At 33.9% G+C, this 12,945-nt stretch overlaps 1 protein-coding gene across 1 annotated transcript; it reads right to left on the bottom strand.

Annotated features, from left to right (window-relative positions):
- Positions 1-2,582: 2,582 nt before the first annotated feature.
- LOC101900310 (protein late bloomer) lies at positions 2,583-11,432 on the bottom strand. The gene is made up of 5 exons (XM_005179638.4): positions 11,122-11,432; positions 10,821-10,994; positions 10,486-10,641; positions 10,224-10,418; positions 2,583-2,727 (listed from the first exon to the last, which is right to left on the bottom strand). Exons 1-5 carry the CDS (start codon positions 11,179-11,181, stop codon positions 2,650-2,652), a joined length of 663 nt encoding a protein of 220 aa, XP_005179695.2. The 5' UTR covers positions 11,182-11,432; the 3' UTR covers positions 2,583-2,649.
- Between the last annotated feature and the right edge of the window lie 1,513 nt (positions 11,433-12,945).

The raw sequence follows: 12,945 nt of genomic DNA, 5'->3' as shown, positions 1-12,945 counted from the left end.
ATTTGTATTCTGTATTCTTACATTAGAACCAATCGTGTGACTGGCTGACCAAGTGGATAATGAGTGACGACACCGGCTGACGCGTCGGGCGAATGAACCAACTGTCGGTTGTAGTATTTTCCTTTAGATATCCACATGAATGATTCGCACACTTCTTGCCTTTGTACATGTACTAGAGAATGGTTCATATAAACAGAGAGGGAGAGAGAGAGATAATAGCATTGGGACATAGGAAATTTGTTGCCTAATGTGGTGAATACGAATTTGTTTCATTGCACAGTGACAAGGGTTATGGGATTTGTAAGTTTTTGGGGAAGTCGGAAGTATCATAATTAACGAGGTTAAAAAATGGAGGATTCATCGGAGTCAAAAAGGTAATATTTTAGATCTTAACGGTGGGAAGTTAAGGAACTTAAGTTAATGACAGTTGACCTAACAATTACATAATGCAAAATTTTATCCCATTCAATTGAAACGAGTAAAAAAACAGTAAGCTCGGCCGGGCCGAACTTTGAATACCCTGCACTATTTGGGATGAATTACGAAATTAAAGAAAAAAATAAATAAATAAATAAAATCCATTAAAAATTTTGTTAAAATCTTAAAAATACCGAATATCGGAAGGTGCCGATATATTGGGGATATACGATATTGTGGACCTATATAGACAATTCTATTTCAGGGGATAAAGTACTCAGACGGAACTCCTTGTGTGCAATTTCAGAAAATTCCATTGAAAAATGTGGCTAAAATCATCATTCGAACTTGACCTGCTGCAGAAAAAAGACAGATCTGTTCAAAATTTTAGCTTCCTATCTTAATTCGTTTTGACAGTAGCGTGATTACAGCAGATTTTTACGCTGATCAAGAATATATATACTTTGTTGGATCTAAAATTATTATTTCGGAAACGGAATGACGTACTTAATATACCCTGCATACTATGTATGGTGGAGGGTATAACGAGATAACTAAGGCGTTTGAAATGATTACAGCCATCATTAGTTGGCAGATACCGTTGTATAAGACTTATATCGGAACATCATTTGATATTTACTTTTTTCATCCAACAAGAATATAATATGTAAGTTTACAATCCTCCCACCCTTATAACTCTCAGAATATGTTGTTTTACAATGGTGCTGATTGTGTGTGTGGAGCAGGGATGGAAAATCCAGTATAATGGTACTTTGTACATCCTCAGCCATATGGGTATATATCATTTAGGCCAAAACGTGCCTCATCAAAATAACAGCTTTAGACCCTAGGACTAAACGCGTTTCAGGACATTTGTAGGCTATCTAGGGATGTCCGTCCGTCTGTCTGTCTGTTTGGCTGGTGGGCACGATAACTCTGGAAGGGAGTATCCGATTTGGTCCCAACTTGGTACTTCGTAGTATTATTGTCAAACTTACATCGGTTTGGATATAGGCAACATCGATCCACTCCTTCTAGTACCTCACTCACAAGAGATCAAAATTTTTAAAAGAAAATAATTTACCTCACAGAGCAAGAAATGATCATCCAGTTTTGTTCAAACTTTGAAAATCCTAATATTCGTATCTGTGCTAGGTGAGGTGTGAAAATGGGCAATATAGACTGACTCTTTCTAGTACCTCCCTCACAAAGGGTCAACATTTTGAGTAATCTCAACACTTATAAAATGTGAAATTAGAGTCCAATTGTATTAATTGCATATTCCAATATTTCTAAATATTCTAATACCTTCCTTCTAATACCTCCCCCCAACGGGTAAATTTCTTATGAAACACAAAATAAACATCCAATTCTCCTTAAATTTCACAAATCTGAATATTTTTTCTAACGCAAGGTCTGATGTCAAGTTGCGATGTATCGGCTCACTCCTTCTTCTCCCCCACAAAGGGTAAACATTTGGAACAATTATAACTGTTATGAAATGTGAAATATAAATCGGATTGTCATAAAATTTCACATATCTTAATATTTCCAACAACACAATATCTGGTGTAAAGAACTGATCGAGAAGACTCCATGAAAGTACGGCTCCTATGCGCAATGGAGGTTTTTTCCACGATTCTAGGGTTTATTGAACTATTCACCATCACCTAAACATACACCAAGGCCAATATGTTTAATTAATGTAAACACAATTATTTAGTTTTATATTATTTTCATTAATATATTTTCTTATATAAAATAAGTCTGTGATATATATTTTGTTTTATTTTTTTTTGTTCATACCGTCATATGTATATAGAGTTGTGAATCAAATAACAAATATTCACTTATATACTTCGTATATGTAAATAACATGTTGTACATAATATGATTTGAATGTTTGCATGTATGTTTGTAGGTTTATAACATTTATATGGCAATATATAAAATCATAAAAATACAATTCACGCTTCATAAATAAATAAATAAATATTTATGTATATCTTTGGTTGTTGTTTTTTTATTATTTGTAGGTACTTTTTAGTGACCTGTCATCCCTTTTTACGTGTGTGTGTTTCTATTTTTTTTATAAATATATCAATAATTTACGATTCCGTTTTGCATTCGATACAATTAAAATATATTTTAACAAAAATAAAGAGTCAAAAATATAAATACGTTTTATTTGTTTGTATATTCCTCATTAGATTCGACAAAGTCAGTATTTGACTAATTTTCGAATTGTTTCCTTCGGCGTTTGTTACGCAAGTTTATTCCCAGCAAGGATGCTAATCCTAAGGCACATAACTAAAAAGAGACAAAGAGTTTAAGTTAAATATTTAATTATATTAGATATATATATTATATAACATTATTATCATATATATTTCACATATAGTAAAGTGCCGAAGGTAGGACACTTGGCTATGAATTAAAACTCAAATAATTATTAACCAAGCATTGTTTGCTTTCGATTTTGTGAACTTCCCTAGAAATTTTCTTCTTTGATAAAGTTTTTTTTTCAGTTCTCATATTAAAAGTGAGATTATGAGATTCAATTGCTCACATCTATATATATATATATATATATATATATATATATATATATATATATATATATATATATATATATATATATATATATATATATACAGGGTGAGATAAAAAAGGTAAACAAGTCAAATGCCATTTTTTTAAATTTTATTGAATGAATTCCCGGCGAAGTGCTTGCTTGAGGTGATCGACAATTTGGTATTTTTTAGTGCCAACCTTGCTTTCCAAAATACTCCAGACACAATAATTCAACGGATTGGTATCCAGACATTTTGGTGGCCATTGTGCGCTGGAAATGATACGAGGAACCTGATTTTGTAACCATTCTTGGTCTGCAAGGTCTGCGGTCAAAATGTTTGCGTGCCCAAGACTTTAATACACCCTCCAGAATATCTTCGCCATAATATTCGGCATTTATGCTGATGCCACGGTCGATTAATACGAGCGGAGAGCGACCATCGGCTGTTATGGCGGCCCACACCATTACCATGGCCAGCGCTTGAGTTCTGGTGGCCAACCGAAGGTCAACATTTTCAGCTGGCCTCTTTGGCAAATGAACACGATAATTTTATTTGTTTACAAACTGCTGGACAACGAATGTTTTCTCATCGGAGAAAACCAAATTCGGCAGTTCACCACTTTCGGCCAAGCGGAGCAACTCTTTAGCTCTTTTGAGTCTATTTTCTTTCTGTTGTGGTGTAAGTTCTTGCAAAGTTTGGAATTTCAATGCCTTTATCCCTAGCTAATTTTTCAATACTTCTCTTGACAGAAAACAATAAAATCGCGTAAAAATACGTTAGTAAAAATATGAATAATTTAGTCACATTTTGTCATATATTTTTTTATTTTTTGTCAAATTTGTATATGCCGTGAAATTTTTTTCAATTTGAATTTCAATTTTGAATTGCACATTTTTTAATATTTTTTTTTGTGTTTTGTGTTTGATTACACATTCAAAAAGCAAAGAAAATCAAATTATTGCCCAATAAGATGGAGGTTGACCAACATATTTATGTGGAGCTTATATCAAAGCGTGGGCATTTTATTTTCGTATAGCAAATGTACATTCAATAATAATTCAAATTTTAAATTATAGCCCATTTTGTCGAAAATCGAGATTGTAATCACTGATGTTCCGGATTTTAAGATATACCCTATATGAACCTGAAACGCTAAAATACTAATTTGCCTGGAAAATGCTTCTCAAAACATCAAAATATTTAAAGTCTGCAGATACCGTTATAATAAGATTGTGCCTAAAAGAGAACCAATACACCGAATTAGTCTGGTAAGTTTTGAAGTATTTTGTTTCGAAAAAAAACTAATTTTGTCTGTTGGGCCCGCCGAAATAGTCCGCTACCGCGGTGAGCCAATGTTAATATTTAGATTTGAAAAAAATTCCTCAAATCTAAATATTAGAGCTTATTCGGTCGAAAGTGACAGATTTATCCAAAATTACGAGTATCAGGTAGTGGAATTATTTGAGGACTATACCTTAACGAGGACTGATATACCTCCCTCAATATCAATCATCGTAAGAATGATGTATACGTCTGTGCAAATTTCAAGCATCTATCTTAAATAATGTCATAACATCTGTCCCTTGACGGCCGGCAGATGACATAGTTAAATGTAGAATTTCACTATCGGGATTCCCAATAGTTTGAGGTATTACAAGTAATTAAATAGTTTACCCCCCTCTTATGATTGTGGGCATTAAAGAACAGTCGGATATTGTGATTAGGTCCTTCCAAACACATAAAATAGGCCGTTACCAGAAATTAGGTGCTTATTTCCATTAAAAAATTACTACAGATATTATCTACTAACAAACCAGTAAAGAAAGTCTTAAAGTTGGGAGGGGCCGACTTTATGATACCCTACACCACTTTGCAAATTTAGTAGAGCTGCGCATAACAATTAAAAGTTTTTATGGGAGAATTCAATCATACACGCTATGATTATAATTATAATTTAAGGTTCAAATAACTAAATAATCCAAAGCATTTGTATCTTTTAAATTCGGACTTGTATTGCTCATTTGATGCACAATTAATTTGAAATCGGATAAAAATATATATGGGAGCTATATCCAAATCGGAACCAACCTCGATAAAATTTGGCAAAGGTATTTCTGAGCTGTATTTGATATATTTCCCTGAATATCGTTGTTACGGAGTGCATATTACGGCTGTGGGTAACAAATATGACAAATCGGATGAACAATATTTATGGGAGCTATAGCTATATCTGAACCGATCTTCACCAAATTTGACATACTAGCTTCTAGACTCAATTCGGTCGTAAGTGCCAAATTTCATCCAATTTGGGCAAATATTAGACGTTTGGTGCACAATCCAAGGTAAATCGGACGGAGTTATATATGGGAGCTATATCCAAATCTGAACCGATCTCGATAAAATTTAGCAAATGTATTTCTGAGCTGTATTTGGTATATTTCCACAAATATTGTTGTTACAGAGTGCATATTACGGCTGCGGAGGACAAAAATAACAAATCGGATGAACAATATATATGGGAGCTATAGCTATATCTGAACCGATTTCGATCAAATTTGGCATACTTATTTTCAGGTCCAATCTGATTGTACGTGCAAAATGTCATACTATTCGGACTGATATTACACGTTTGGTGCACAATAAAAGGCAAATCGGACGAAGATATATATGGGAGCTATATCTACATTTTGACCGATTATCTCCAATTTCAATAGGGTTCGTCCTTGGGCCAAACAAATGATTTGTGCAAAATTTCATCTGGATAGGGCAATAAATGCGAACTGTACTTTGTTTACAAAAATAAATGGACAGACGGACGGACATGCATAAATCGACTCAGAATGTGATTCTATGCAGATCATCAAAAGGAACTATGGGTCTACTTGTTTCCTTTTGCCTGTTACAAACAAATGCACAAAGACATAATACCCTGACCACCTTGTGGTGTAGGGTATAAAAACCTTATTGAATATAGAATAAAGAAGAGACTCACATATCATGAATGTGAGCCCCTTTGAGATTCAAAAGACTACATCAGTTCGTCAGACTGCAGCACAGTATTTTTTCAACAGTAATGTCATTAGATTACAGCTTATGTGGTTCAGACCATTGGTTTTCAAAGTTTACTAGATTCCAACAAAAGTTAAATAATTTTATCTTATTTCGAAAAATTTGATATAAATACTGGAAATAGTTTGAAATGTCGGTGAGGAAAGGTTTATTCATTACTAAAATAGCATACAAACTATGTACTTGATTGTCATTATAGGCATAACATCAGTTTTATTATTGGCAGCTTTGAGTCGCAGCGAGTTTAACAATCGAAGAGGTTGTTAAAGGAAGAGGGACTTTGACAGCTTCATCAAAGAAGCAAGGATACTTCCAGCAACCCAGAGCCAGATCTCGTTGATTATTTGAGATAGTAAGTATTTTTCATTTGCTTTTGTCGGCATTTTACTTTGTATTTGATCCTGAAATTGGTTACCTATCCCATTCGCCTTTGCGAAGTTTTTTCCTCGTTTTCCGAAACATATAAACCAACATTGGCTGCGCTTGGTTTTCTAAAATTAGAGTTTCAACACAACCATATTTACTGTTCTTCACAAAAACCTCCCACAAAATTGTTTTGTATAAAACGCTTGATTTTTTTTCTTGAATTGCTAAAATGTTTTACAAGTTCATTTAAATATATTATCTTGAATAAAAATTCACAAATTCTTCATCTTGACTAATAAGTGGGAAATACTAACACGGGATCGTAGAAAGTCAACACACTCTACAAAATTTATTTGTATCAAAATTCCAAATCTTACCTAAAAAACAGAAATTCGAATATATTAACCAGTAAAGAAAGATCAAAGTCGGGCGGTGTCGACTATATGATACCCTAGACTACTATGCATAATTAGTAGAGCTACCCGTAACAAATAATGCGTATTATTGTATTAAAGCTTTTATTATATTAAAACTAATGGAACTAGTATATGGGAGGTCTATCATACTCCGAATCGGTTTCCATTAAATATGACGGAGGCATTTGTACCCTTCCTATCTAATACAATGGCTATAGAGTGCATTGGGTTTCAACTAAATTTGGCACAGGCATTTCTAAGCTGTATCTGACATGTGACACCAAATATTATTATTGTGGAGTGCCTATTACGGATGTGGGCAACTTAAATACCGAATCGGATGAAACATATATATTTGAGCTATATCTATATCTGAACCGAATTTCATCAAATATGACACATTCTATTCAATTTGGGCTGATATAATCATTTAGTGTACAATGAAGGTGAAATTATATATGGGAGCTATACCCAAATCTGCTCCGAACTCAATAAAATTGTGTTATTCTAAGCCATTTTACCGAATATCGTTTTTATGTAGTGCATATTACGGTGGTGGAGTGTTTAAATATTAATTCGGATGAAACATATGCATGAAAGCTGTAGCCATATCTGTACCGATGTTCACCAAATTCTACAAATTTGCTTCTATGTTGAAATCGGTCATATGTACAAAAATCCGTCGTATTAGGACAAATATTATACAGATGGAGAACAATAAACTAAACTTGGACCGAATATAACCAATTTCAATAGTGTACGTCATTAAGCAAACTAATGATTTTTGGAAAAATTCATATTGATCGGACAATAAACGCGACCTGTCCTTTTTTTACATGGAATGATGGATAAACTGACTGCATCGACTAAAACGTGGTTCTATGGAGATCATCAAAGAAACTATAGGTCTATCTCGGTTTCTTAAGCAGGTTACAAACAATTACACAAACACAAAATACCCTGTACCACAATATGGCGTCGAGTAAAAAATATACAGAAATTGTCAAGGGAATAACAATTATATTGAATAACAAACTTTCAATAGCAAGATTGTGACAATTCTGTTAAAAAATGTAGCTAAAACTCTCAAAATAGGAATATTAGAGGCATCGCTATATGGGGACCATACGAAGAGGTGGATGTGTACAGACAATTTTCTTCTGTAAAATAAGTAGTATCCATTTGTTTTAATAACATGATCCACGTTTTGGAATAATGTTACTTGAGGTAATCCATAGCTCTCTATAAATGTTGAAAGGTCTATATTAAATGTTAAGAAATAGATCGCAAAATATTGGGATCTCTTCGTATACATAAAAGTTGAAAAAGATATGAAGAATTTGGAAAATATTTGTCGAAAATATAAAAATGAATGAGTAAATGGGCTTAGTGAAGCAATTTGGGCAGCATAGTTTCAATGTATGAGTTTTGGTGCATCCATTTTATCCACCTAACAAGTGTAAAAGCAGCTAAGTTCGGCCGAGCCGAACTTTAAATACCCTCCACCATTTGGTACAAATATGGCAATTGCCAAAAAAAAAAATAAATAAATAAATAAGATAAAATCCGTTAAAAATTCTGTTAAAATCTTAAAAATACCGAATGCCTATACGACGAAGTGGACCTGCATAGGCAACTTTTGTCATAAGTTATTACAATATTTAAATGCGGAACTTGAAGAAAAATCTGTTTATAATGTAGCTAAAATCATCAAAGTACCGTTATATGGGAGCTATACGAAGACGTGGACCTGCACAGACAATTTTCTGGCATGGGCTGAAGTATCCATTACGAACTTCACATGTGAAATTTGAAACAATCCCGGTAAATAATGTCGCTAAAATCATCAAAATACCGAATATCGGGGGGTACGGTATATGGGGGCTATACGAAGACGTGGACCTACATGACCCATTTTCTTTTTTATGCTGCAGTATCTATTACGAACTTCAAATGCCAAATTTGAAAAGATTCCGGTAAATAATGTCGCTAAAATCACCAAAATACCGAATATCGGGAGGTACCGTTATATGGGGGCTATATGATAACTTGGAGCTACATGTCCCATTTACGAACTTAATCTGCCTACTGGCAAAATATACATGTGTGCTAAATTTTAGCCTTCTATCTCAATTTGTTCGAAAGATAGCGTGATTACAACAGACAGACGGACAGACAGACAGACAGACGAACGTGGCTGAATCGTCTTAGAATTTTACGCTGATCTAGAATATATATACTTTGTTGGGTCTGACATGAATATTTCGAGGAGTTACAAACGGAATGATAAAATTAATGTACCCTTTATAGTATGGTGGAGGGTATAAAAAGATTCTGATATTTTTAAGCCAAAATCTTGTTGTTTTTCTCTAATTATCTCAGAGCGTAACAAGTTAGTATCAGTCCAAATGACATGAATTTTTGCACATCCGACCCAATTCAAGTACGTCAAATTTGATGAAAATCGGTTTAGATATAGCTATAGCTCCCATATATATGTTTCATCCTATTTGGTGTTTTAAGATATTAGATACAGTCCAGAAATACATCTATCAAATTTTATCAAGATCGGTTTGGATTTGGATATAGCTCCCATATATATCTCCAGCCTATTTCGGGTTAATTGTGCGCCAAATTTTTAATCTCACAACAAATGACGTGAATTTCAGCACATCCGACCGAATTCAGTTTAGAAGCTAGTACATCAAATATGGTGAAAATCGGTTCAGATATAGCTGTAGCTCCCATATATATATTACATCTGATTAGGTGTTTACATTCATTACATTCGTAATATGCACTCCACAACAATGAGTGCATATAGCAATGTTATTTGGTATAAATGATCAAAATGTCTCCGTCAAGTTTGGTGAAAATCGATTCGGAATTGGATATCCTTTCCATATATTAGTTCCCTCCGAAATCAAATTATATTTGCTCTAAAGCCACAGGTTGATAGGTGGTACGATTTACTTAAAAAAAAGCAAAAAAACAAAAAAATCGCAATATAACCTCTTTGTTATGGGAGCTCTATTAAATATGTATATATGTGTAGGGTATAATATGATAGGACCCGCCGGTCTTATGATTTTTCCTTACTGGTTTTGAATTGTTTTAATCCACACTTTGTGTTTTATATCTGGTTTTTCACTAATAAAATTTACGTTTTAAGCATGTTATGACACTTATGAGGGATGAGTTGAAAATGCTATTACCACATTCTACAACCAAACACCCTTGCGAAAGATATATTGCCAAACATACTACGCTACTGACTTGAGTTCTAAAACGTTCTCATCGAAAACAAAAACATGCAACAACAAATCTTAGAGCAGCACAAAATGATGTCAAGGTCAAATTACTTCAATGGTATACATACTTCCAGGAAGAAGATAATCCATTTCACTGTCAAACCAATTTGACTGTTTTTCGATGCATTCTCTTCGAGAACCTCCAAACAGCCATCCTTGAAGAGGTTCTCAAGTGTTCTCTCCTGGTTAAGGTAGCATTTTTTCGGTATTGCTCCAACGATGTGTTCATAGTCCAATGAATTATTTCGGCCGCAGCAGTGATTCTGAAATTGAATTATTAATGATTGTTATCCCATTCTCGGATGGCAAAACGCTTTAGGAAATATTTACACTTGTTTCTATACTCGAAATCCGGTCTTCATTGAGAGTGTAATTCGACCACAAATTATTAAAATCATTACGGGCATTTAAAACGTAGTCGGTGGAATGGGCTGCCACAATAATGTAAAGTTGGAATGCCAACAAAAATCCCACACACATGACATACTAAGTGTCGGAATACGGTTTGGCAGGTCGTAAAGGGGGTCACAATAAAAACAAACGCATCATCGCCACGCATCAAAACGGAAAGTAAACAAACGAAAAAGGAAAGTTGTTGTTTTAAATAAAGTGAACTCATACTGCTCTCCATCTCTCTCTCTTTTTTGTGTCAGGAAAATACTCACACTCCATACTAGACTCAAGGAATGACGACAAGTTCCAATACAGCCCGTGAATGAGGTGAGTATAATAAAGGATCCAATGAATATTTGCACTACCACAGCTACATGTTCGAAGGTGCCAGGTGTAGAGGAATTCAATTCATACACAGACAATGCTATCAGACCAATGCCAAGTAACTGTAAAGAAAAGGAAAATGAATACACAAAGTTTAAATAAATATTCAAACCACTTGGCGTATGATTACTGGAGAGTATTTAAAAAATTGATGAAGTGCGTATATATTTCAAAATTGCTCATACGTACCGATAACACGGTGTTAACTATGCTCAAGAGCACTTTGTAAAAGGACAATTGGCAACTCATCTTCCCCTAATCTCGTTTTGTGACGGGAAATTTGAAGAAAATTGTTTATTTTAATTGTATTTTCACTACAGGAGGAAATACACAAAATAACAAATATCGAACATCACATTCAGTGCAGTTTTCCTATTTTTTTTTCTTTAGAATAAAAAAACACCAATTTACTTCACTTCACTCTTTACTGCGTTGTCGTTTCTCTTCTTTTTCACTTTGCACTGACCACCACTTGCTTTCACAGCCGACAATGAACTAATAATCGCTCTGCCTATGTCGTTCTCATCTTGAATTTGGATTTCCAATTTTGTGCGTTCTGCTGTGCAGTCCTTTTTAACGCTTTGTTTTGTTGTTGTTTTTCTTTGTTTGTCCATTTTGTTTTGCTCCGCTTTCCGCTACTTTCATTTGGAGGGTAGTGTGCCATGGCATCCAGCAATGATGTCATGGGTTGAGTTCCTTTTTTCTCAATCTCTCAAACGTTGCTCTTTAGTGATGTCAATTGTGGCGGTTTTTATAATTTTTTTTGGCGGGTTTGAGGGAGGGTGTTTAAGATGTTGACGGTGTGATACGGATGAGTTTTTCGAAATTTAATAAAAAGGATCTAAAAGAACAGGCATCTACTAAATGCTGTACTATGGTATAAATTGAAAAAATAAAGCTAGAATTGTGAGCTGTAAAATGTCAGTCGTTGTAAGTGCGTGGAAGTTACACTTACTCCATTTTTCGAAAATTGAACATAAAAACGGCAAATTAAAAAAATTGAAATCTGTATTTTAAATAGTCATTGGGTAAAGTGATATGAGAATTGGAACAAAGGGGGTACTTATGGCTGTGCTGAGTAAAAGGAAAAAGCAATTTGGAATATGTGAGAGAACTTACAAGTGAAGGTGATAGCATTCGGTTAGTAGATCAAAACCCCAATAGATTTTTGGGCTCTTAGGGCGAAACTTATGTAGCCTTAACGATATACAAAGGGTCTAAAATATGTTGGTCTATACTTCTAAAATATAAGATTGAATAATTGTTCCAAAATATGTGTCAAATCTGTCCACTTTTTGGATATAGCCCCAATATAACAGAATATACAGATTTCAAATATTTGTTACGTTTTAAGTTTATTTTCCAAAAAACTTCGGAAGTTTGGAACAAAAGGGGTACTTATGGCTGTGCTGAGTAAAAGGAAAAAGAAATTTGGAGTATGTGAGAGAAATTACAAGTGAAGGTGATAGCATTCGGTTAGTAGATCAAAACCCCAACAGATTTTTGGGTTCTTAGGGCGAAACTTATGTAGCCTTAACGAAATACAAAGGGTCTAAAATATGTTGGTCTATACTTCTAAAACATAAGATTGAATAATTGTTACAAAATATGTGTCAAATCTGTCCACTTTTTGGATATAGCCCCAATATAACAGAATATACAGATTTCAAGTATTTCTTACGTTTTAAGTTTATTTCCCAAAAAACTTTGGAAGTTTGCTTTTTTTGAGTTCATAGTGAAGGTAACCTCCATGCAAATAAAATGATCAATATGTCCCCATATTTTGCTATAGACCTAATTTGAAGCTACTTCCTGATTTTAGTACCAAAAGTTGACCAAAATAAATTTTTTAGTTATTTCGTATTTCATTTTGACGGAGTAGTACAGCTTTTTGCAAAAAATTCTCAGTGTAGGTCAATGTATTGGAGTAGCAATCAAGGTACATCTTGATTTTAACTAAATTAATTGGAAATTATTGGACCAACCCATATTTAATACTAATGACTCTATAGG

Source organism: Musca domestica, unplaced genomic scaffold, assembly GCF_030504385.1.
Source record: "Musca domestica strain aabys unplaced genomic scaffold, Musca_domestica.polishedcontigs.V.1.1 17, whole genome shotgun sequence".
Classification (NCBI taxonomy): domain Eukaryota; kingdom Metazoa; phylum Arthropoda; class Insecta; order Diptera; family Muscidae; genus Musca; species Musca domestica.
This window is presented reverse-complemented; position numbering and strand designations above follow the sequence as displayed.